Source organism: Mustela nigripes, chromosome 5 (assembly GCF_022355385.1).
Source record: "Mustela nigripes isolate SB6536 chromosome 5, MUSNIG.SB6536, whole genome shotgun sequence".
Taxonomy (NCBI): domain Eukaryota; kingdom Metazoa; phylum Chordata; class Mammalia; order Carnivora; family Mustelidae; genus Mustela; species Mustela nigripes.
In genome coordinates, this window is record NC_081561.1 from 23,505,237 (window position 1) to 23,531,809 (window position 26,573).

At 44.1% G+C, this 26,573-nt stretch overlaps 1 protein-coding gene across 8 annotated transcripts in view; it reads right to left on the minus strand.

Annotated features, from left to right (window-relative positions):
- CARMIL1 (capping protein regulator and myosin 1 linker 1) overlaps window positions 1-26,573 on the minus strand; it is a 298,433-nt gene that overhangs the window by 99,434 nt on the left and 172,426 nt on the right. For all 8 annotated transcript variants that reach the window (XM_059399579.1, XM_059399577.1, XM_059399578.1 and 5 more), the window contains exons 13-21: window positions 24,886-24,989; window positions 22,317-22,394; window positions 22,104-22,180; window positions 18,944-19,048; window positions 14,709-14,778; window positions 5,533-5,614; window positions 4,700-4,799; window positions 4,541-4,595; window positions 20-192 (exon numbers count right to left, since the gene is read on the minus strand). In XM_059399579.1, coding sequence (XP_059255562.1) covers window positions 20-192; window positions 4,541-4,595; window positions 4,700-4,799; window positions 5,533-5,614; window positions 14,709-14,778; window positions 18,944-19,048; window positions 22,104-22,180; window positions 22,317-22,394; window positions 24,886-24,989 — 844 coding nt within the window. The remainder of the gene's footprint in view (window positions 1-19; window positions 193-4,540; window positions 4,596-4,699; window positions 4,800-5,532; window positions 5,615-14,708; window positions 14,779-18,943; window positions 19,049-22,103; window positions 22,181-22,316; window positions 22,395-24,885; window positions 24,990-26,573) is intronic.

Here is a 26,573-nt window from a genome sequence, read left to right on the forward strand (position 1 = left end):
GAGGGCCTGACCCGCATACCTGAGCTTGGTGTTGATCTGAAGTGCTTTGGCTAACATCTTCGCGCCCATGTCCCCCATGCTGTTCCCGCTGATGTCCACTTTGGTCAGGGAGGTGTTGCTTCCCAGGGCGTTGATGAGGATGGTGACCTCGGTCTTGAGTTTTGAGTCGGCCAGGGACAAGGACTGCAGGGGCTGAGGAGGGGACGAGAGGCAGCAAGCGATGACGTGATCTGACGGAAGAGGCTCCGCTCCCTGTGACCCGTTTCATGGAGAATCACTGGGGTAGGGAGCGGTACCCCCTATGCGCACTGAGCCCCCCAACCCAGCACTTTGCTTTGGGAAACTCCGGCTCAAAGACGCTGGTGGACAGGCCCCGAAGGTTCTGGATAAACACAGACCCCTTGTGTTTCAGTGCTGACCCCAGGCCACCTCTGTCCACCTCTCTCCTAAGGGAAGCATGGAAGGACACCTGGAGTGGCAGATGTCCGCTCTTTGGAAGTGAGAGGACCGGAAGAAATAAATAAGGAGAGTCCACAGAAATTCCTGAGCTTCTGCATGGCTACGCTATCCCTTTTTACCCGTTCTATTTTTACGCCAGGTGAAATGACATCTTAAAATACTAGCAGAGGACAAATGCAAAATAAAAGCCAGCCAAGATCAGTAATAGCTGGCATTTACTGAACACGTACCGTCCTTAACCACCGGTCCAGCTTTTCACACGTACTTACTCAGAGAATCACCCAACACGTATGTGCTATTATACTCGGTATTGTTATCCTTCTCCCAAATGAGACACAGAAAGGCTAAGTGACTCCAGCGGAGCCACAGAGTTAGGAAGGGGCTGAACGGAATGAATTTTGTACTCTGGGCCCCTCGTAGCTTATCCTTGACCCTTCTGATGACCCTCCTCCACTTTATCTTAGAAGAACCAATCAGAAGACACACAATTTTTAAGAAAAGGCAAAAAGTCAAACCATGTGGTCCAGAGGCAGGTTCTGTCTGCCCTTGAGGAACTTGTTTAGGCCTCTGGCCCAGCCCCTTTGGTACCTGAATTTGCAATCCCTGAGTTCAGCCAGAACAGAATTAAGGAAGTGAGTAAGGAGAATTCTAGAATCCAAACCAACATGGCCCCGACTGTCCGAACTCAGTCTTCCCCGGGGGATCTGGACGTCTTCCGGGTTGCTTCAGGTGGTCTCGAGGGGCCCAGCCATCCTACACAGTTTAAGACGCTATCCCTTTTTACCCATTCTATTGTTGATAGAACAGAAGGACACCCAGGTGTCCTTCCACGCTTCCCTCAGGAGAGAGGTGGACAGAGCTGGCCTCGGGTCAGCAATGAAACACAAGGTGTCTGTGTTTATCCAGAACCTTCGTACTTACTCCATATGCACGCTTACATTACAGTGGAGGGGACACCAAAAACAGTGGCTTGGGCCGTCCAGGCTCCACCACAGCCCCTGGGTTCAGGGCTTTCGAGATGTGACTGGAGACGCTGCCTGGCGTCTGTCTGTACCCACACTCGACCACCAGATGCTGATCGGGTCAGGATGCATCAGCAACAGGGCTGGGGGAGGCCGGATGGGGACGCTAGTGGCTTCAAGACTCCGTCACCCACAAAGCAACGTTACGCATTTGACTACAGTTCTACCAAGTGACCACGCTTCCCGTCCTCCCTGTCCAAATCTGGCCATGTTTTCTAAACTTCGTACAGCTACAGTAAAAATCACAAGGGAACATATCAACGTGACTCAAATTTCCGAAATGAGATGACACTGAGAAGCGGACAGCCCGCTGATGCTTAGACATAAGCAGCTTCAGCGAGCCTGCGTTGATGCAAAGGTCCCACACTCCAGGAAACAGAAAAAAACTGAACTACAATGCTTCAGCCTTGGGAACCTTCAGGTTTCAAATGAAAACAAATGCGGTGTTCCTTTAATAAAAAGCTCGACTCCCAACTCTCGTCATTTCAGTAATCTCTATTCAACTACTACAAAAATGATACATTACAGCTCCTTCCTCATTCTGGAAAGCTGCCAAGTCTCCAAGCGAGTAAGCGCTGATTCCAGTACTATATTCAAACTCCAATACACCCCAGTTAACGCTTAAAAATAATAGGCAGAGCCATTAACGCGAGCGGAACAGCCTGAACTGCACGCATATTTATAAGGTCACCCCTTCCTGACTTCCTGCACTTTCGTGGAAGCATACTGTTTGAAATCTTACTATTTCTTTTCACAGCTGAACATGCTTAATCTGAGATTCTGTCTCCTTGCTACAGGCATTCCCAGGAGAAAGACATTCGCTTCCACTGGTTACAACATGGGTTTGCCTATAATACTCCAAAACAAGATTCCCTGTCATCTTGGCCCCTCCGCGTTACTGTCCCAGGACTCGCGGTGCAGTGGCCTGACAAGCACGGTCTGTAGTTGAAAGTGACACGGGAGCCCCGGCATCTAGATTGTTCTAACCAAAAGAATGTGCAGCATGTAGCGAAGACAGTATTCCGCGAGCCGTCAAAGAACAGATTCTATACACACAAAGTCGGGGCGTACAAAGCAAGTGATGCTTTTATATATGTAAAAATTTTCAAAAAATAAAAAGAGAGCCCAATTGTGTCAGTCACAGGTGGAATTTTGGGAGTCACAAGCCTCAGCTCCTAATCATTCTGAATTGTTTTGCACATTACTAATTCAGAAGTAGGAAAAAATAGAAGGTAATTGCTTTTTGAAAAAACCACCTACTTTTCAGTGACATGAACACAAAGAGCTTTCTTTCCACTGTATATGATTAGTGCCACACTTCTCCAACTTGCTAACTTGACACAATTCATGTTGATGGAGGAAACTTTTCCGCCTGCAAATATGGTTTGAGGTGTGTTTTAACTATCAAGATTGTTTTTAAGTGAGGGACTTTGGAAATTACAGAAACAGAAGACCCTTGTGTAATAAGCAAACTGTGAAATTTTAAAATCTATTTGTCATAAAGCGTAAATTTCCCGAAATGTGCCCTAGGAGACAAGTATTTGTGGATGGACGGCAAATGTGATGCTGCAGTATTGGCTTCCTCGAGCTTTTAAAACTGGGCCGAGCCTGGGAAATCAGAAACCCAAAGCAGGGTGGTAGAAAGTTCAATTAAATAGGTAAAACTGTATCAATTCTGATTTATGACCCGAATTTTAATGACCCAGTGAAAAAAGTGACCGAACAAGGACAGTGTTACCAAATGAGAACAAAGAGAAGGGCCCATATTCACTAACAATGATGAGTTTCACTTCTAGCCCATAGGTTGGAGATTATATTCACACAACGAAGAGGCAGGACAACTGAATTTTCTCCCTCCCTCCAGGTTACAGCCACACAGAGAGGTGTGGGCAAGGACAGGCAAGGACAAGTTCCAGTCGCCACCTCTCCTGGCCCCTTAGCTTGCTCAGAAAAGGCAGCTTCCAGTCCTAATAGAGTTTGCTACTACCCTATATGGAACTCAAAAGGAAGAATGACACTTTTAATTTAAAAATGTGTCATATCTCACATGATTCACAGAGGAAATCACTCTTATGACCTACAACACAACTGTCACAAAACATTAACTATGTGAGTCTTTGTCGGAGAACACATGTTGATTTGGGTTGGAGGAACCGTAAAAGCTGGCTGGTGGCCAAACAAGACTCCAGTAAGAACGGACAAACTCTTCAGAGCATCATTACAATGTAAGGCACAAAATATACGATACACCAGGTTTAGGTTAAAGGAATTAATAATGGAGTGCTTCTTGCTCTGTCCACAAAATCTCTTTTTCCTGGGGTGCCTGGGTGGCACAGTCAGTTAAGCATCTGACTCTTGGTTTTGGCTCAGGTCATGATCGCAGGGGTCATAAGATCCAGCCCCGGCTCCAGCTTCTCGTTGAGCGCAGAGTCTGCTTGAAATTCTCTCTCCCTCTCCCCCTCCTGCTCATGCTCTCGCTCTCTCTAAAAAAAATCTTAAAAATATGTATCTTTTTTTCTTTTTTTCTAATGCACTTTAAAGGGCAGCAAGAGAGGATAGGGTTTAAAATTAAATTTCTTTACCCTGAACCGCGTCTTGGCCAGGAGCAACAAAAGGGAATACGAGTAGAAGGAGGATACTAGAGCTCTAGAAGAAATTCAAGACAGGTGGCCAGCTTTCTTAGTCTTTTATAATTCTGCATAATTGCCAGACGGAATTCAAATTAGCAAGATGATGTTTCCCAGCATGATATAAGGTCAGAAAGTCAACTAGATTGAAAAAATTCTCATGCCTGCAGATTAGTGCATCAGCTGAAGTTAGGAAGTGGTAAGTCTTATTAAAAGACAGGCTTACAAGTCAATTTATACTTCTTTTAATCTTTTAGTTACAATCTTCCTTTAATTAGGAATGAGTTGAAACGAAGAGCAAGCAATTTTAAATATATTCTCTGACTGTACTAAAGCATAAATATTTATTTCATTAAAAAAAAACAAGAGAAATGGTGTCTACAGATAAAATTACCTGAAAGCATAGCAACATTAACTGGAATTAATACTCACCGATTCCTCGTCTTGAATCATCTGTACTAAGTTGTCCAACACAGGGGTCAGATTTCTAAAGAGATTTTAAAGATGTGGACAGTGGAATCAAATCAAAAGCTCTCATGAGGTTGCTTAGTTTCATCATTGTCATATTAAAAAAAAATTCAAAACTCTTACTTGGATTTCATATTATTAAAATTTTTGCCTAATGCCAGGTGCTGTATTGATCTGTTTTTACTGAGCCACACTATTAGGGTGGATAGGTCAGATTCTAAACCTGGAAAGAATAAGAGTAAGCAGATAATCAAAACACACATGTATAAATAAATTCTCAGCTGGTACATAATTAAGCAAAGGTGACATGAACTTGGGTGACTTTCTGTACCATCCCGAGGGCCCTGGGATACTAAGCTTCCATTTTCAAAGGAACTTTTTCACTCTCTTTTCAAGTCCTATTTCATAGGGATAAACTCATTCTCAGCTAAGACTTAACCTAAATCTCATATACAATCAGTGGCTACATCCAGTCAGCAAGGAACAGGGAAAGGATGGTTCTCATCTCTACCCACGACTGTGTAAGAGAAGATGCCAACATCCCGTTTGCTGGTAGGGGACTCCAGTGGCCTATGCCAACTAAATAGGCTCCCACTCATGCACTACTATAACTGGCAGAAATGAAGCTACTGAAACAGTTTCTAGGTAAATAAATAAGGATTTTATTTTATTATCACCAAGAATGCAGAAGGTTAGACCAAGTTCATTATCAATATTCTGGTGACAATTTTTTTTTTAACTGACTTGTTCTCTTGCACTTTTGGCCGTGGTATCAACTTATTAAGACTTTGGCATTGACATATGCCATAAATAAATTCTGTTAAATTTAACAGTCCTATTAGTCAAGAAGCAAGGTAACATGCCCATTAAGGTATTGTCTAGGTTGGGCTTTCTGTTTTCCCCTTACTAACTTACTTCAAATACTATTTCTGTTTCTTTTCTGATTTCAGACTTACCGTTATCGGAGATATCTAAGCTGGTGATGTTGTGGATCTCGGCGATGCAGCCTTCTAAGACTTGTGCGCCTCCTGATCTCAGCTGGAGAAACACAAAGGACGTATGAGGTAAAGGGGTCACCTACTGGACGTGGAACCAGAAAACATGAAAAGCAGGAGATACAGTCTCTGACGTTGTGCCAAAGGCTTATTAACTCTGTGGTTACCATCAATGGTAAAGAGCCAATTACTAGTCATTGCTACTGAAATCAGGAAATGGCTAGAAAAAGAAACAGAAAGATGGGGACCATACTCCCCATCAGCATGGGCAACGCAGCCTCCATCAGCCCACAGACACTGTCTTCATTTCTGACTTTTGGAAACCTACAAATCTCTTTTATACGTGAGAAACTGGTATGGATTTTGTTCAATTATTCCAGATTTCAGGGCCAAAATCCACCAAGTAACAGCAAAACAACCAAAGGAGACAACGAAGATGAAGTCTTGTTGACTGTCAGCCACTGCCTGAAGGACCCAGCCCGGCGCCCCACTGAGGCGGGGTGCGGTCACACGGTTACAAAGCAAATGGCGAAAGGTGATTATTAAATGACTTGGGCAAACTCATTGAGCCACAGAAGAAAAAGATGTTAGATCAATTTAAAATATTATTATGGTTGGCTTATAGCAAAACTAATTCTCATTTCATGACCTCATTTATTTTAAAGAGACAGGCAACCTATAAAACTCAATACTTTGTATCCTTTCCCATCAAACCACAAGCTACCTACAGAGGTCAGAGTATCTTTTTATTTTCCACTCAGCAACTATGTGAGTTCCTCTTACATGTAAAGGATTTTAAAGGATGTAGATTTCTCCCAAAGGGACCTATGGCCCCTTTGCTTGGCAAACTTACTATTTAACAAGGGAAAGAAGCTATCATTTATTGAGAACCTATTATGTACCAAGGGAATATGGTGGCTTCCTTACTGATAGAAGAAAATTAAAAATGTATCTAAATTTCTATACCAAGTATAAAATGCAAAATGCTACTTCCTAGAACTTGTGCAAGTTTAGATGTAAGAATATAAAGAATCCTTATTTCACTATTTTAGATGCAATGTTTTTATGGCAGCTGGAACCAAAAGGGGCCAATTTCCCTGGCTGCTTGGGTGTCTGGAAGAGTTTTTGCACAGATCTTTGGGACTGCCCTTTATCCGGGAGTATTTTGGTTGGGCTGTTTAAATTCAGCCTTTCCCACTTTCTGTGGTGACTGCAAATTCCTCTGGGGGGCCTGAACTCTAAAGGGGAGTGTCACACAGGGACAGACCTGGCCAGGAGGCTGGTCTACACACTTGAGGGAAACCTAGACCAAGCAACACCCAGTTGATTGGTTGAGGGGCTTTTACCCAGTGCATGGGAGCAATGGCCAAGAGTCAGCCGGTCATTTTACTACCCGTAGCTGTCTTCCCAGGAACTCTTGAGCTTACCCACAGGCCCCGAGCCAAGCTTTACTGCATCATCTCTAGACTGGCCCCAGCAGCCGCTACTCAAAGCGTGGTTCATGGACGGGATGCAGTCTGCAAAGTTTGCTACTGGTCTTAGCTACAATACATACAGAAACTGACTATAAATGCTAAAATTATAAATAATTTTAGGTCTGCTGCGTCTATTAACAAAAAATGAGGGCTTGTGTTTTTTATGTCTTTTTAAATCTTTTAAAAATATATTTTTATTATATTTTTGCAAAAGTATTGGTTTTTGATAACCTAGACATTTTTTTTAAAGATGGTAACAACCAGGTTCTTCACCGCAAATCATTTTGAGCAGCAAGCCTTCAGAGCACAGCTTGTTAATACTGGAAGAAGTGAATGTATGTTCAGGTTATGTCAAAGGTAATGCAAAAGATATTTCAGGCAAACACTTCAAAGGAATATAATTTGATATTCAGAGCATGAAAAGACGATGCTTTTGAGAAGATAAACCTAAGTGCCTAAGTCTCCACAATCTGATTATTTGCTGTTAGTTATGTCTCTGGTGAGAAGTAAAATTTCTACCAGAAAAATCTCTACTTGTTATTATTATCAAGTACAGTAAAATATTCCATTAACAAATATGGAAAGTACAGGTGACATTTCAAGGGCTCGATGCTGTTTATTTTACAAATACTCTTGACTGATAATATTTGTAGTACACCATAAAATGAACATTTTCCAATGGCTAAAAAGCAATTGAATATATCCACAGACCCTAATTTATTGATTCATAAAGTACTTACACAGTGGCCAATCTAAGGAAAGCCCAAGGAGAAAAAAATAAAAACACGTTATCAGCAGTCAACAGAACAGAGATGCTGAAGCCTTTATCAATATATCAGGTAAAAAAGCAAGAGTCAGAGAAACACTTCCAACTAAAATCTGGTCCCAGAACCAAAATAAAAAATTTAACGAAGAAAAGAACGGATCCTCGGTTACCAAGAACATTCGATTGAATTCACAGGTTATTAGAGGCCTAAAACTCTCCCAAAGCTAAAGCTTCTGCAAAACAGTAAAAGCTTTTCCATTCCTGTAAGTGAAAACCCTTTTAAATGAATTTGCATAATTAGAGGCTGTGCCTGCATGTGTGCGTGTAAAACTGGTTTTTAAATTACCCTCATTTGGATCCTACACACTAGCATTATGGAAAAGAAAGCAAGATCAAAGACGAGGCAATGTGACTGAATCCCTGAGTACTTTTTGGAAAGTTAAAAATAAACGCACGATTCTTTCCACAGAGAAGGGTCCTCTCACTCAAGAAAGGTGGGCACATTTCAGATGTGACTCACAGTTCTAAGTGAATGGTTGCATCTAACCCTCAAATAGCCATTATGGGGACAAGAGAAGCAAGGGAAAAAGCCTAGAGAGAACTTTTAATAATTCATTTTCCTTTGGGGCACCTGGGGGCTCTGTTGGTTGAGCATCTTGACTCTTGATTTCAGCTCAGGTCAGGATCTCAGGGTCCAGGGATTGAGCCCCATGGCAGGCTCCCCACTCAGCAGGGAGCCTGCTTCTCACCCTCTCCCTCTCACCTCTCCCTCTCTCTAAAATAAATAAATAAAATCTTAAAAATAATCATTCATTTTCCTTCTTCAAGATCATTTGCCATTTAAAACAATGTGGCAAACACTATAGATTTCAATATAAACTACCTCCCCCTGAATTATCATTGTTTTTCTACAAGAGTCCCAATTTCAATTAAAAAAAAAATATATATATATATATATATATATTATCCTGGGCAATTTTCTCACATAAAACTGTGAACAGAATAGGTTTCTCCAAAGGACAAAAAAAAAAAAAAAAAGATTTGACAAGATCGGGTTCAAACTGTCCTCTCGCTAGCAGGATCTGATGCCAAAAGGCAATTCAGAACCTACGAAGATAGATACAAACCATCATTTCCTAGGTGCAAACAGTTGTGTGTTTCATATTCTTCCAATATACTTCCTGCCATGACAGCAGTTTCCACTTTGCGACCCACGTGTGGGGCCCAACAGGAAACTGATCCGTGGGGGGGAACCACAGTTAGACCCCCTGCCCCACACACAGCACACCTGTCTTCGCGCCTCAAAGCCGGCGGACCACTATCAGGTCGGACGGCATTGCCTCCGAAGATCCTGGTCGCTGGCTGCGACGTCCCACTCATTACACATTTTAGCATCTGGGGCTCTTCTTTCCACACATCATCAAAGCATCTTGCCATGAACAGTGGAACGATGTGCAGGGAAGTTTCTCCTTCAAAGAAGGAACTCTGCACCCAGACCTACAGCTCATTCCCAGCTGTAATTAGCCTTAGCATCTCCTCCGAAGCCTCGGAGATTTTGCTCTCTCACTTGGAAGGAGAGTGCGGTGGAAGAAGGCAGTTGCAGCACTGACCTGCTCTCCTGAAGTAGGTGTTTATTTTACAAATGAAGAAGATTTCATTTTTCAAATGAAGAAGATTTCGCAACACAGACCAGAAGGACAGACCCACGACCTCCCTTCTGATAGATGGGTACATGGGAAGATTCCTCCGAAAGCCAATTTCACTACGACTATATAGAACAGTTCCGAAATGCTGCTTTGGAACTAACCTTAGAGGCAATGGAACACATTTCTTTGAATGTCCGCACAGATGCCGAATCCTTGCCCTTTGAGAGTGAATTCGAACCAGCCACAGGCCATTCAGAGACAGCTTGGGCCATACAGGGTGATGGGGTATTGTGTCTGATATCAGGCATGACTATAAATGGATGAGACTAATTTTTCTTGAAAGTTTTAAAATAGTTTTGACGGCAAGTCCCAAAAATGTTTCAGAAAAGGCAGAATATTTACATGGCTTCTAAAGAAAAATTTGCAGAAAGGCCATACTGCCCCATGCTGTGAATTCGGACATGCAAAATAAGGTCTCACTACAGTAATCCTCTTCCTTCCCAAATTATGGCTCACATGTGCCGGGCTCAGTAGAGTGCCAGATACTGTCCCGTAAGCTGTTCAATCTTCATTCCACAGGTGAGAACCAAAGGCTGAAGGAAGGCAAGCCAACTGGCTGAGTCAGGTTTCAAAGGGTGCCTTTCTGATTCCAAAGCGCCCACCCTTTGTGATGACCCCTTCTGTCTCCTATGACTACTTGTACTCCTTTTCCTAGAGGGATGAGTCCTTGCTGGTACTGTCAAGACCAAGGGAAGGAAAATGAAGTGGTAACATAATTCATGGGGGACACCTTAAGAAAGGCAGATGTTTTCTTCTCTAAGTGGAGATGATAACTGAAAATGAAAGCTCAATTTCAATACTTATTAGCTTAGCCCTCACGGATCAAAAGACTGAAGCCTCAAATTTTGGATTCAGTTTTCCAGAGAACAATGACATTTGCGTTGGAGGAAAAACACCTGCCTGGTACTTTCGTTTTTAATAGCAGTAGGTATAAAATGTCCGCTCTCATTCTAACTGATGAACGTGAAAAGCCCCCTTCAGGGAAATACAGAAATACTCTGAGAACCACAGAGACAGCTCCTCGGGTGAGGGGAGCACGGACAGTGAAGGACGCAGCAATGCTAAAATCAAAAACCATTTGCTTAAGCAAAGCTTTCTAAGTTTCCTATGTAGACACTTAAAAAAAAAAAACTACTCAAGTGTAGTTGACACGCAGTGTTGTATTCATTTTACATGGACAATATAGTGACTCAACAATTCTATACATTAAATGGTCACGATGGTAAGTGCAGTCCCCACCTGACACCATACAACGTTATTACAATACCACTGACCATATTTCGTCTCTGTAAACAATTCCAACTTTAGAGTTCTTTCCTCCCAACTGGTCTCAACCACCATCTGAGACAATCGCCATTTATTTTCTGTAATACCCACACAAACCCGTTTTTAAAAATTAGCCAGTGGCAAGTAGCTATTGTGTAATAAAAGGAACTATTTACTTCTAAATAGACAAAGACTATGTGGTATTTCTCACTTGTGCTTTGTTTCCATGGATGGGGTAGACCGTTGTATGAGAGGCATTGTTAGGGGGCAATGAACTCGTTCAGTGCCCACATCAGCAACCGTCCAGCGTTATACCTTAGACAGGTGACTTTTCTCAGGTCAGCCCCTCACCTCGACTCAGTCATCTCTGATGAAATGACTTCCAAAATGACATGGTGTCAGGGAGAAGTTTTACTTCCCACTACCGAAGGTGGGAAATTTATGTGATCGTGGGGAACATGATGGGTGGAATTCTTGCCTGATTTTGACCAGCATGTGTACAGGAAAGGGGACTGTGTCCAATATGGCTAGAGAATGAACAGAAAAAAAATAGATACATGCATAATTTTAAACTTCCTAGTGGGCAACAGACTTTTTCTGAGAGTACTACCTCAACTCTCAAGTGTCAAATAATTAAAGGGTTAGCCAAGCATTCTAAGCAGATAACATCACAACCCCAACACCTTTACAGGAGACATTCACTCCACCATGCAGAGGAGCGAAGTGAAACCTAGTTAGATCTGGATACCTGTCTGTAAGAAGAAAAATGTGACAAGACACCTAAATTTAGAAAAATCAATGGGGGTACCTGGGTGGCTCAGAGCATTAAGCCTCTGCCTTCAGCTCAGGTCACAGTCTCAGGGTCCTGGGATAGAGCTCCGCACTGGGCTCTCTGCTCCACGGGGAGCCTGCTTCCCCCCACTCTCTGCCTGCCTCTCTACCTACTTCTGATCTCTCTCTGTCAAATAAATAATTAAAAACCTTAAAAAAAAATCTCTGGATGGTAAACATATTTAAAAAAAAAAAAAAGAAAAAGAAAAATCATTTGGTGTTTCACCAACTTCCATGAGCAGCAAGAAAAGGTGACTTTATAGATGTGACCACCGGGACCGTGATCAAGCGTTAAGGAGGTGGGAGAACATAGTACTCCGGTAGTCTGAAGGCTTCCCATTTCTCAGCAGTACCACCATATCACAGAATCCATAAGTGAATGGCCAACACGAAGCCGTGACTACCATCATCGTAACGGCCAACCCTATCATCAGAGAGCAATCATTTGATCTGGATTCCTGCCTTAGTAAGAACAAAATTATAAAGGAAAAGTCTACTAGCCAGTGGATAGAACCATACGAAATCGCCAACAGTCTGCCATTTCTGACCTACAAAAATGTCGAGTTTATCGGTTCACCAATAAAACTGTCTTTGAAGGTTATCCTCAGTCGGATCACAAGGGAGTTTAAAGAACAAGCCATATAGCGATTTAACAGTGTTATATGGTATCTGACAGCTTCTTTGAGAAGAGAATGTCTAATCATACTTGATGTTCTAATAATTACCCGTATAATTAACAACAATCAGGAAAGCATACTTTCATCATGACTGTCATTAGTAAGCCAGATTATTTCAGCTTTAGACCACACTTTCCTCATCTAGAAGTGTGGGAACCAGATGATCACTTATGCCCCTTCCCAGTCTGATCACAGAATTAAATGGAAGATGTCGTACTGATCGCAATTCCTCTATTTAATGAGGAGAGTAAAACATTTGGGTCATTCAGTGGTATGAGCTAGAGAGCAGTCAAGTTTATACCAATCTGCTTTTTTTGGATAGAATAACCCTTCCTATCTCCATTCTTCTTACCCCTCCCCCATACAAAAGTTTTCACTACTACCAGGTTCTGTAAGAAAGTATTGGTAAGCGATTAATTCATATTTCCAGTCTTGGTTTCTATTATGTGGTCTGTCTCCACAGATAAAAGCACAGTGGGGGCATCTGAGTGGATCAGTCAGTTAAGTGTCCAACTCTTGATTTTGGCTCAGGTTGTGAGATCGACTCCCCCTGCCACCGGGCTCTGTGCTCAGCATGAAGTCTGTTGGAGATTCTCCCTCTGCCCCTTCCATTCCTGTTCTGTCTAAAATAAATAAATAAATATTTTAAAAAAAAGAAGAAGAAGAAGAAGAACACTGATTTACACATGAAAATTTGATAGTATAGGTTTTTAGGGGTTTTATGTGTTTTGTTTTTTGTTCTTTTTGGCTTTTCTTTTTTCCAAACAAAATGACTGCTAAATCACACACAGTTGGTGTTAACTCCAGCTCAAAATTAAAAAAATAAAAAATAAAAAAAAAATTCCTGCACTTACAATTTACATGATATTATTTCATGCTTGTCAGTTTCTAGAATTTTCAGAGAGGTAAAGCAAATGTTCAATATTTGGTGTTAGGCTTAGTACCTGGCATTTTTTTTAGGAGCTAAGGGAAATGCAAAACGAGTAAGATACTAATAGCATCGTCCAGAAAGTTACTGCCTAGTGGGGAGAGCACACAGGTGCTAAGTGAACAGTTACACAAGATCCTGTAAGGGTCACTGTCCACATGCATGTCACCATTATTAAATGCCAGACAATCAGAAAAGAACAAGATCACCAAGGGCTGAAGCAGTCGGGGAAAATTCTACAGATAAACAACCGCAGCAAATAACCCTTACATTTCCCAGATGCCCTGGAAGCACTTTGCAAAGAAGAGCTCCTCTAAAGCCCTAACGAGCCATTGAGAGAAGCACTGATGTCTCCATTTTGCAGGCGCAGACACTGAGATTTCGGGGTATCATTTAATTCATGTGGAACTGCATACCTAGTAAAGGCCAAACTCAGATCGAACCCCAGGAGTCTGATGTAGGCATGGAGGACACTGGACTTGAGCTAGATCCTTGGAGAGGGGAACCTCGAGAAAGAAGGACATGGCAGATGTGTTCCAGAAAGAGAGAACAGAGGGCATAAAGGCCCAGGACCAGGAATGAAGGGACCTCACCCACAGCCCCGTTTAGAAGGAACCACATATGACGTGGTGGGTAAAGCAAGGCTCTGAAGGGGCCGGGTGGCTTGTACCTGGGTATTTTCTTTTTTTAAAGATTTTATTTATTTATTTGACACAGAGAGAGAGAGCGAGAGAGGGAACACAAGCAAGGGGAGTGGGTGAGGAAGAAGCAGGCTCCCCACAGAAAAGGGAGCCCGATGTGGGACTCAATCCCAGGACCCCAGGATCATGACCTGAGCCGAAGGCGGATGCTTAACTGACTGAGCCACCCAGGTGCCCCTGTACCTGGGTATTTTCTTACTGGTCTCCACACAAACTGAAAGTCTCAACGCTGTAAAATTTTGGGGACCCTCTAAAATATAGAGGCTCTTGGTCTCAAATTATCTTGCTGATCTTTGGTAGGAAGGGTCTGGAATGGCTGTAATTTTGAGAAGCATCTTAATTTTCCTGTTTTAAATCAAGACATTAAAAAATAAGACAAATGACAAGACAGCCATTCTCTTGCAAACTCTCTGAATCCAAGTCAGGTCACACCCATCTGTCCCCCGCGAGGGGTGCAGAATGTGATTTTTTCATAACGGTAACGCTAATTTATGGCTTTTGTATCTCAAGGCTTCATCATAAAATACTTAAGCAACTGGCGTTAAGAATGAATTTAAAAAACCCAAGTCATTAAAAACACACTCGAATGCTTTCTGAATGGCATTCTGCGGCTGTTTGTAGATAAAGCTTGCAAAATACAGAACACCAGAAACTTCTGCAAGATGTGTGTTTTTCTGCCTCATTTATCCCCTCTGGATTCACAGGATCACACTTTTTCCAGGAAAGAGGCAAAGCGTTTTGGAGGCTATTCTAATCCCTGCCACCCATAGTCTGAACGTGTTCTTACCTCACAATTGCTGAGATCAAGGGAAACCCCCTTCAAGTTATGATTGCAGGCCAGGCCCAGCAGCAACGCTCTGCAGGGAAAAAACACACACATGAGACACTAACTCCACAGGCTGCGCCAAAATATGTTCTCCTGCTGAATGGAGCCCAGACAAGGTCAAGCACCAAGTCGGGTGTTAGAACGCCAGCCGCATGGCAGCTTCTCAGATGCAGTGAGAGAATGATGCTGCGACATTCTTCTCTTTGGTGCAGAGCAGGCCCATTCCGAATGGCGGGATTGCTGTTCCCGGGCAAATAAACTGACAGTACCCCTAACCGCATGCTGACATTAAATTGTGTTCCCCGCGGGTCAATTCCCACCTGCATCTGCTTGAGAACACCTTTGATATTATTTAGAAAATCACTGGGCAGTTGTGATTAGAGCAGCAAAGTAACACTGGTTTTCCCCAAGGAGCAGATGGATGGTGGGGAAGCCAGGCTCCGCGGTATCCAGGATCGGGGACTGCCATCTGGGGAGGGGTGTCCCCCCACTACCCCTACCATGTACGGAAGGAGGCATGAAGACAAGAGCATGGGAGAGAAGACCCAAGTCTCCAGGATCCTGCTTGTGTGTCCAGCTACGACCAGCTGGGTTCGGGGCAAACCACATCACCCCCGTGAAGAGGACTGTTCTGACTGCACGCTGAGGAGACCGGACCGATCACGTGGCTCGAGTCTCAGAATGGATCGGTTCCACCTGCTCAAGTCAGCTCAGTAAAACCCAACACCCTTCACTGGGCTTGATGCAAATATCTCACACAGGCTCACGCCCCTCAGTCATCCTGAAGGGATCAGAGACCTCAACCAGGACCCAGGGAGAAGCACACGGGGAGCACCAGAGGGGGCTCCTGCTCTGGGGCAACACATGTCTGTGTGTGTGTGTGTGTGTGTGTGTGTGCGCGCGCGCGCGCGCATGTCACTGTAAGGCAGGCAGACAGGAGGGAGTACTGGGGGGTAGACCCCAGGGCCACCTCCTTGGGGTGACTACCTGCTTCTCAGTGTGCCCAGGGAAAAAAAGACTTCCACCCCATAAGAGTGAGGTGGGAAGGCGACTCTTTCACACCAGTCCCCGGGATCTCCCCTTCTGGGGATGCTCTGGCCTCATCTACCCAAAGAGCAAGAGTGCCCATGGGGCATGTGGAGCCCACGATCCAGTAAGAGGGCTGGAGGGGGTAGTGCCTTTCCTCTCATTCCTTCAAGCTGGCTCACCAGTCCCTTATTCTAAACGCCGGCCGAGGAGAAAAGCTGGGCAGCTGTCATCTGTGGGCATGGCTCCCGTTTCATTTCTTACTAAACTGCTCCTTCCCCCAACAAGTGCTGTTCCCCCTTTCCTTCTTGGGGGCAGTATTGAGCCGCTGAAAGTGCCTGGGACTGAGAACCCAAAGGCCAGCCCTGAGGTCCTGGCTCTGTACCCACAGTGGGGTGGCTCCCATGACGTCACCCATCACTTTTCTCTCGGGTGCCTCTCAGCAAAATGGGACAGTCAGCACATTCCCTCCGAGTTCGAATATGTGCTGAGTTTCTAGAATTTAGCCACACATTTGAACACTCTTATTCTTGGAAGGCTTATATGGAAGGGAAATTCTCCCTCTTCTCCTGACATGTAGATTAAGGCCCAGGAAACAAAGCTGCCCTTTTAGATATTTAAGGACAGTACAGGAGACCAGAGATGAAGACAGACCAGCTCTGAGACTGGCAAAGACGAAGAACCCACAGCAAGTGTAAAACAAAACCGGACGGAACGAGGACGAAGCCCAAGGCACACCGGGGACAGCTCTGGGCAGGAAGCATCGTTACTTTCACCAGGGATGGAAGAACAGCCTTAACGAGTATCCATCAGTCTCCATCGTTACTGCAGTGCTGGTTAAGACAAGAATTTGTATCTCATTTCGCCGGCTCCGGACATGTGATGCTAGTTAGGATTCCTGAGTAGCTCATGCAATAGGTTTCTTAAAAATACTCAGCCGGGGAGCCGGGGAGAAGGGGGGCCATGTGACAGGGAACAAGGAAGGGCACAGGGAAGCAGGGACGGGGGAAGAAAGCGAGAGCACCAGCATGAGCATAAACAGGACCTCAGGCCTCGCTCTGAGTGATGCAGGAGCCAGGAGCATCCTCGGGATACATGAGAACCTTGCTGTTCTGAAGACTGTAGGAAACACGAGGGACAATGTCACCAGGCTCTTTACTAAAGTCCCTGGGATACTTCATCGTCTGCAAGGAAAAAGCATAGCTGCAAAGTAGGCGGTCATAGTCTCTGCGTTGCTTTTGAAGAAGTCCCAAATGGTGGGAGACTTCTGCAGGACACGGTGATGTCCAAACGGAGAAGGATTCTCTCAGAAGACGTTGCACTGCTTTAGCATATTTTCTTATGGCTGATGACCCCCAACCTTTCAATAAGCTAGGGTCTCTATCTGTCCCTCTTGGTGCAGGGGAACGTGGTGGGCGAGGCGTGTCGGGAGCCTGTGGCCACTGATGGCCACTGCCCGGCACCGCGATGCACCTCCCAGAACCCCCCAAGACATCAGTCTTCCTCCAGGCGTGACCTTGGCCCAAGAAATGTGCCCCACCCCAGGTAAACCCCAATACCTCAGTTCTGTTATTTCTTTTCAAGTTCTGGCCTCACATTAAATATAATTAATTATTATTTTTAAATAATATTTAATAATTAATTAAATATTTAAAATTCAAAATTTTGCTTACAGAATCTTTAGCCGCGGAACCTTTTCCCTCACGTTAAGATTTTACTAAGTGAAACACAGAACTGAAGAGATTACTGACAGAACACTATTAAATATTCCCATAAATAACAGGCCACAAGATTTAACAGTTACAAAATAACTCTTGAGGTATAATTTTTATCAGCAGGTCTCTATGCTAAACAGTACACAGTAAAACCCAGTGCTGTGGTGGTGTGGAACGTTCTACAGAATCACTGATGCTAACCAGTGAAGAGCTACTCTGTATTTCACAGGACCGAGAACACGGAAAGGACTGGAGTACCGGGTATCTGTCAGGAACTTCTGAATAAGCAATCTCGTAGCGGTACACTGAGGACAAGGATCAGTCCGGATCTGCTTTCTACCCAGCGCCCTCCTCATGTCTGGCATGGTGTAAATGCTCCACAAATATTAGCTCAATGAATGAATGAGTGAATGAAGTAAATATAACTAAATTCTTATGGATCCCCATTTGGAATACTGATTCCATTGGTTTGCGTAATAGCAAACTCAATGTATTAACTCAATGTTTAAGAAGAAGAACTGCTGATGACCACTGGATTTTTTTCTTGGCACTGGACTAGATCTACTGTCCTTAAAGACGTCCAGTTGTTTTGGTCTTATGGTGCCATAGGAGATACTGCGATTGATTTCACACCTCTCGAAAGAAAAAAGGCAAGTCACAAATTAGTTGAAGATTAATTTTCTAATAAAATGAAGAGCAGACACTGATTTTAGCACGTCACACAAATTACAAGGGAAAAATTAAATGCTGACTTACATGCCAGCTGGGGAAATGAGAAATCTGTGCATGTATTTGAACACGTGTGACCTGTACGTGTTCGTAACTACCCGAAAATATGTTCTTTAGACTCGAAGGGAATTTGATCCTATAGCCCTTCTGATTATTTCTGGCCCTGGTGAACAGAAATTTCAAGGACGACAAATTATCCTCAAATCTTATTTTAGTTAAAGAGCTCAACTTCCCCGCTAGGGATACTAACCCAGCCAAGTAAACACACGGAACAGACAGCCTCTGCTGACTGAAGTAATTCAGGAACTAAAGCATCTGAAAATGGACTCCGTTGCAAATGGACTGTGCACAGTTTACTATGCTTAGGAGAAATACGGAGAATAAGTATTGATTAGAACACACACATGGAAATACCTAAAGCTCAACAGACGTTAACACAAAAGCAGTGATACCTGGCGGGGCAACATCTACGGATCAGTGACAACTGTCAAGATCATAAACCAAAGAAAGGTTTTTTTTCTCCCCTTGAAAACGCAATACTATCAACAGGGCACAATGTCTTCAAAAAGAATGTGATCTCCTTTTTGTGCCCCGAAATGAGAAAGGCATTTTCATCTGCTTTGCCTGTCTTAGGATTACGTGTCTTCTGCTTCCCCTTCCCTCAAGCACATTCGTAATAACAAACTGAATGTTAAGCGATCTGGAGAAAATGAATTAACGACTCACTTTAACGGCTCAGGAGACAGTTTTGTGCCTGAAAGGTTGAGTTGCATCAGGGACAGGGAGCTACTGAAAAACTGTTTGAAGGACGGGGGCACTTCTTTTCCTTTCCTGAAAAACAAAATGTGAGAGTGATACCAGCTGTTACACTTGGGGTCTGGTAGCCCATTTCTGGATTGGCAAAGTTACCCACTGCTTATTCAGACACCGGGGGAAAAAAAATCCATGACTCCATTATATTTTGGGGAGAAATTCAAAGGTAAAAAGAAACAAAATGTCTGGAAGCTAAATAAATCCAATATCATCAAAGTAATGATGGGAGAAGTTAAGACATTTCATATAAGTCCTTAAAACTACCACCATTCTTTGTAGCCAAGGATCTCAAACTGTGTTTTTGTTTTTTTTTTTTTTTTCCTCAAACTGTGTTTTACTCATAGATCTCCTTGTTGGAATTTTTAAGAAACTAGAGGTAAAAGAGGATGTCTATTTCTCACAATTTATTTTTATTTTTATTTATTTGACAGAGAGAGAGAGATCACAAGTAGGCAGAGAGGCAGGCAGAGAGAGAGGGGGAAGCAGGCTCCCCGCCGAACAGAGCCCAATGTGGGACTCAACCCCAGGACCCTGAGACCACGACCTGAGCCAAAGGCAGAGGCTCAACCCACTGAGACACCCAGGTACCCTATTTCTCCCAATTTAATGAGCTTTCCCTCTGGGTGGCACTGAATACTAAGGATCGTTACAGGCACTAGGCAAAACTGATAGACGCGGCCCATCTCAGGTGCAAAGACATGACCTAATGTTGAGCTCAGTAACAACAAAAAGTCTGAATGGCATGATGCCTGCTCACCTCCTACATCCATAGGGCAAATCTAATCATTTCAGGTCAAATATTTAAAAAAAAAAAAAAAGAACTTCAAAGGAGATGGCTACAGACTACAAATATGGGCCGTTGTTATGGTAGAAACTGTACATCTCAGAAAGAAGGCGGAGTCCATGCCATACTAGGAGGGTCTTGGGAAAACAAGAGCCCAGGATCAGAGTTGGAATGTAAACCCGTGGCTTCTTTTGCTCTATCTGCTAGAAGTGACGCAAGTCCCGTGCGGCAAGCACTCAGCCGGGCAGAGAGGAAGCTCTCAGTTAATGGTAGTTATTCAGACTCTCGGGGCAGAGGCTAGGCTAGCGGTCTAGCTCAAGCACGTATTTCTTGTACAGAGGTCCAGGAAAGCCTGTCAACGTTGGTTTTAAAACAAGGTAATTTCAGGCTACCTAAGAACAACTACCTAAGCAACCAGAATCTCTACGAGGTTGACAAATAAATTTAAGAGGAAAGAGAATTCTGGGAGAATATATATTAGATGTTTCCAATGAACTCTGGTGCCTATAGTGGAATGATGTAAGCTTGTAGACTCCTGTTTGTTTTTGATGGTAAATGTTGCTAAAATGCTCACTGAATATACTTCTCCTACTACTTGACTGGATGTCTACTGTACCAACGTTTTCAAATACCCACTGCTCCTTTCTGTGGGAGGACCATACTTCATTCCCCCACTGCTGGCAGGCGTGGCCAGGCAAGTCCCTTGGCCAAGAGGACATCCCATCAGACAGAAGTGACGTGTGTGACTTCCAGAAGGAAGCTGCACCAGCTCGTATGAGCTATAACTCTTTTTCCTCTGCTATGTGGCTAGAGATCTGCGTTCTGGAATCAAGGCAGTATGGCCACTCACAAGCGACATGTCACAAGACCACCACTGCGGAAGGCCATGGAGGTGGGGGTGGGGAGGGAGGACCATTTGTTGCTACAGAGCGACTCACCTACCCTGACTGATACATGTAGGAACAAAAGTATGAACAGCCTGGCTGACAGTCCACAGCTCAGGGTAAACACATGAACCTCAAGGTAATTACTAAGGGCTGGTTAGGACTGTGCCTAGGTGACGGGCTGGGTATTTAATCACAACTTCTCACTGGATAAGCGTGGTCCTACTCTATAAGCTTAAGCACTCTGAAGGCCAGTCGTCCCAGAGGAGGCGCCTGGGGGGGCTCTCATGTTATTCGGTTGAGGTGCTTGTGGCATATTTTTGCTCCTGTAAAGATTCACTTCACCACTGAAGTAATGGACTGACTGCGCTCTAAAATATAGAATAATTTATTTGCGAGGCACAACTATAGAATAAAGCCGGCTGAACAGCCTAATTTTCCAAACAAGTGAGGGTTATGCCTTTGAATATAATATACCAAAATGGTAACTTACTAAAATGGAGGTATTTCGAGTAGTCAGCAATTCTCCCTATTATTACAAGGCACATAATGACGAAAATATTGTTTGTGATCTACGGTCAATATTCTGAATGCTAAGGGTCATGCGGTATTAACACACTGGACGGTCCCAGAATTTCACAGGTGCGAACCCCAGGTACTCTTGATAATTCTTCCTTCCTTTCCCTCCATTTTAAGTCGCTGCTGTTTGTGGATACTCGCTGCTTCTAACCCAACGCCCGACACCGCAAACAATTCTAAGTCAGCAAGTAGAAGTGAGGTGCTCAGGCTGGCCCTCCAATTCTACAAATTAAAATTCATGAATCCAGGGCGAACCTGGGTGGCTGTCAGCTAAGCGGCCAACTCATGATTTTGGCTCAGGTCAGGATCTCAGGGTCATGGGATCGAGCCCCGCATTGGGGTCCCTGCTCAGCGCAGAGTCTGCTTGAGTTTCTCTCTCTCCCTGCCTTTCCGCCCCTCCCTCCTCCATCCTCTCTCTCTCTAGAATAAATAAATAAATGTTTTTTTAAAAATTTCATTAAAAAAAAAAATGCATGAGTTTGGGGCAGGCTCTACTCTTTGCCCCGCAAGGGAGTTTATACTTGTTTCCCAGTTTGTTGTTGGGAAGCCCCTTCTAGAAGAGCTTTTCCTGTATGAAAAGAGAGGGCCCGTCCCACGGGGCAAGCGGCCGTTAGCTCACATAGCAGGCTTGGGGGACGGCAAGGAACATCCATCACACTGCAGTGAGAAAGTACAACAAAAACTCGTACTTCCAAGGCCTCGCATTCGCAGATTACGGTTTAAGGCCACCTCCCTGCACACACAACCCATATCCTTTACCGCTTTGTTTTCAGATCACGACAACAGACACTCCTGGAGGACAAGGGTGACAGGTACAAACCCATACCGGTGCGAGAAGACAGCTCTGGAGAGATTGAGCACAGCTAAATACTGGAGGCATCCGCGGAGAAGAGCTGCACAGACCTGTGAAAGAGAGAAGGCGCTCTCAGCCTCCAGGATTTCGGGGCCTAAGAGACAACTTCATGACGGAGAAAGCCCTCTCTTGATCCCCCGTAAATGGCTGCTCTGACACCCCAGCCCAGTATCCAAAAAACATTACCATGTCCAGGGAACATTCCGTGTTGGATAAATCCAGATGAGCAATGGCATTGGGCTGGGCCAAAAAACTGTACATGTACTTGAGATTAAAAAAAAAAAAAAAAAAAAAAGCAAAAACAAAACAAACACATTAGGATCTAGAAACACACGCGTGCACATTAATATTTTAAAAAGAAGTTACCCACGTAACTTTCATTCCCATAACATTCTCTGCTCTTCCCAAGAGGACAAGCAGAATTTTATGTCCGTCCATGCCGTCCCTGAGAGCAAAGTTATTTGAAATAACTGAGAGCAAAGAATATTTAAAATAATATTATGTCTGAGTTTAAAAAAAAAAAAAAAAAAAGGCCAAATGAACTCTTGGCTGCCAAACCCCCTTTTGTTACACATGACTTAGTTTTCCTGATTAGCTCCATTTTTATAATTTTGGAGCAGTGCTAATTAATTTTAACTGCTAAGATTAAAATACCACCTGACTAGCACTCACCCTCTCAAAATGCTAATCACTTTTGAAAGTGTTCAAAGATCTACTAATTTGAATTTGAACCATCAAATGGTCTCAGGCTATATACTCTCTTCCATCCAGTGCAACGATTTTTTTCTACCCTTAGTTACTTCCAAAATCTAACAAGAAAGGGTCGGATGGCACTATAGGTTTAGGTTGTTGTTGTTGTTTTTAATTTCACACATAGTTAGACATGTCAGGTTTCGAACGCTCCCTAAACTCTCCCCTTATTCCTGCGCAAGACCATCAATACAACAAATGGAAGAGTTCTCAGCTCTTCTCTACTTGCCCCGAGGAACCACAGCCAGAGTCCACCGAGAGCAAACCAAGTCCAGGCTCCTGCCCCCAGGAAAACAACTACATTCTCCTTAGCTTCTCTGGATGTCAACAGATCCTTGCAAAAACTAACGAGCTTACACCGAGATGTCCTCATCCTTAGTAAAGACTCACGGTGCAGTGGCTTAGCTCTATCATGCTTGAGCAAAATCCTCTCTACCAACTCGGAAAAGCAAAAGACTCTCCTGTAAATACTTTAGAATAACTAGACACACACAGCAGACTGGATTATGAGAAGTTCTGATCCAGAGAAATAATTTGCTCTTGCTTCTGTAACGATCTCGGCCTCTCTTGGGCTTTGCTGGGCATGTGGGTCTCCTCTTGGCCACCAGCTGGGGGAGCTCTAATCACCCTCCACAGGTGACAAGACCCTACTTGGCCAACAGCACCTCTCCGAAGAGGCAGGTCCAGCTCAGCCCCTGGCCCTGAAGACAGGGGCCGGGTAAGCCCCTCCCTGCTCCTGCTGGATGGCTCCCAGAACCTCCCAGAACCTGTCCAGGGCTGTGAGCCCACTGCCACAGGCCTCGAGTTTCCACTTCACTTTCCCCAGAGGCAAGCGGGAGCAAGACCCACTCTGTCTGAAAAAATCCCGGGCTGCTTTGCTATCTACCTCACGTGACTATTAATGTCCCTATGTTAGCAGAGTCTTATTATTTAATCTTCAGGCTCCTTTTTTATCCCTCCATTTCCCTAGTTCGCCACCGTAACGTCTTAGTGATCTCCCATCTGACTTCCAGTTTCATATTGGGAGGAAGCAGACCTATGAATCATCATGGGAGGTGATAACTAACATGGACCGGCCATGCATTGAAGAAAATCACGGCACACTGGGAACCAGTGTTGCTTAAAATGGGTTCAAGTGTCAGGGAGAGGGAAGAAATCCTACAAAAGACTGTGGCAATATTCCCTGCCTTACAGGGAAAGTAAAACACAAGGAAAATGGGAATACATTTCACAGTGGTTCTCACCCCCACGAAGAGGCAGAACACGCATGAGGAGGGTTCTTCAAAGACGCGCACTTGTTGTCGGCTCTACACGACAAGGAAGCATTGCTTCTAAATTCTGTCACAGAGACCAGAGGGGACAACTCCCCAAATCTGAGAGTGAGATCACACCCAATTCACTGTACTGATAAAATCTGCCAGCCATTTATATTACTGATTTAGCTGCAGGAAAGTCTTATTTCATCATAGGGGAAACTTTTTGCCTTTAAATTTGAACTTATTTAAAGAGTGGCCCCAATGTATTCCCAACCCTCCCTTTTCCCTACTGTATTCATGGAATATAGGATTGGACGTTATCCCAAAATCCTTTTACAACTGTAAACTATTAAAAAACAAAACAAAAAAACAAACAGAAACACCTGTCTTCTCAACAATATTACTTAATGACGAAATCATTCAGTTTACATTTCTAATCTTTCTTATCAGACAATTATAAGAGGTTCAATAATGGTTAAAAGGAAGTGGGGGAAAAAGGTCCTTCAGAAAAAGTGTTTCCAAAAAGAATTCACACTTTAGCAATATCAAGTTAACAGAGGAAAACATCTATGCGTTAGACTACATGTAATTAAGGACGGCTCTGGGATTTTTCTCTAAAATACATCCTAAGCTCATAACTAAATGATCTGAAACTCTCCTGAGAAGAGAGGAAAGCCATGTCTGGAAATCATTCCAGGCTTATGGAATACGGTGTCTTTGAACATGGCTGTGAGGAAAGGAAAGCTTACCGAGAGGTCGTCTCCGCGGAGGATGTTCCCTGAGAGGTCGAGATGGGTAAGGGTGGTGGCGGTCAGCGGGTTGGCACTGAGTGACTGAGAAAGGCTGTTCACCCCTGCAACATGGAGAAGACCCAGCTCGTTTTCCACTCCAGGAAACAAAATGAGGTTTGGGAGTGTCTATAAATGGCCCCATCAGATTGCAGGACAGAGGTTAGCCACAAGTACTGTCCCCAAAGGTAGGACTGTCTTCTTCCCACCTCCCCTCGGGGTGAGCGGCAGAGTCAAGGACACAGCCATCTCACTGGGCAGGAGAGAGAAACAGAATTGGCTTCCTTCTGCTCCACTTCTGATGTGGCTGGAAAGGCTGGGACTGGGAAGTGCCAGAATGAGGCACGAGAGTCGAACTGGTCATTTCTAGCTTTCTCTTAATTCTGTTTGGTGCCCCTGACTTGGTGTGTGGGATTTAAGTGATGCGGTGGTACCTACAGGCACTTCTTGCTATTTAAAGTACTTAGAAGTTAAGGTAGGAGTCAGATAACGGTTCTACCTAATACATCATTCCCAAGGCAAAATTCAGAGGGAAATGGATTTTTCAGAAAGGGTGAGAACACGATCTGCATATAATATAAGCAGCAATCAAAAGCAAAAATGGATAATTAACACTCTACACACTACTGACACACGTAACATAAAAAGCTCGGATCAGAGTCCACTGAACGGAACAGAATGGAACAGGGTCTCGCCACCTCCAAAAACCAGGAACAAATACATGAGGAGGACGAGAGAGTTCTGTGAGGGGAGAACCACGTTCTTTCCTAAGCGGTAATAGTCACGGAGGCACGGCTGCTGGTGGGTTCTCCTCAGGCCACTTCTCTCCCCGGGGAGAGGAAGGCTCTAGAAGGCAGTCCCTACAAAATGGGAGCTCAGGGGTACCTGGGTGGCTCAGTGGGTTAAGCCTCTGCTTTCACCTCAGGTCATGATCTCAGGGTCCTGGGATTGAGCCCCCCACTGGGCTCTCTGATCAGCGGGGAACCTGCTTCCTCTCTCTCTCTTTCTCTGCCTATTATGTGATCTCCGTCTGTCAAGTAAATAAATAAAATCTTTAAAAAAACAAAAAGACAAAAAAAAAACAAAAACAAAAATGGGAGCTCAGCAGAGCCTGGCCGCTTGTGGGGATTGGAAGAGGTTAACACACACAGCAGCTCGGATGTTCATTCTTAGGGTAACAGAGATGGGGACATAGCCAAGCTCTTCATGTCTCTATGGTCAACAGTTCCAATGTGTGTAGTCTGGAAATATGGTGATTTCTAAACTGGATATACATTCAAAAATTTTTTTCCAGCAAAATTCTTAAAAACCCCAGCCTGTCTTGAGCACCCTACAGGGAGACAGGGAAGCTGGTGGGGGGGGGGGGTGGTCCCCACTTCCACAGACCTTCCTTGGGATAAGGGACAGGGTGGGGCCTGCCAGTGGGCGTCAGAATTGGCCACAGTGGCAGAACTCAGAGAAGCCAGGAAAAAAGCAGAAGGTCCCAAGAACAGCCTTGCATGGGAGCTGGTCTCTGCTCCAAGGGTTTGGAATGTTTGCTGCATGGGACTGATGAAAGGGTTACTATCTTATCCTCTGCCTTTGGGGGGGTTACACAACTGACTGCAGAATGTCTGTGTCTGATAAAGACAACTGAGCCATTTCTCAGG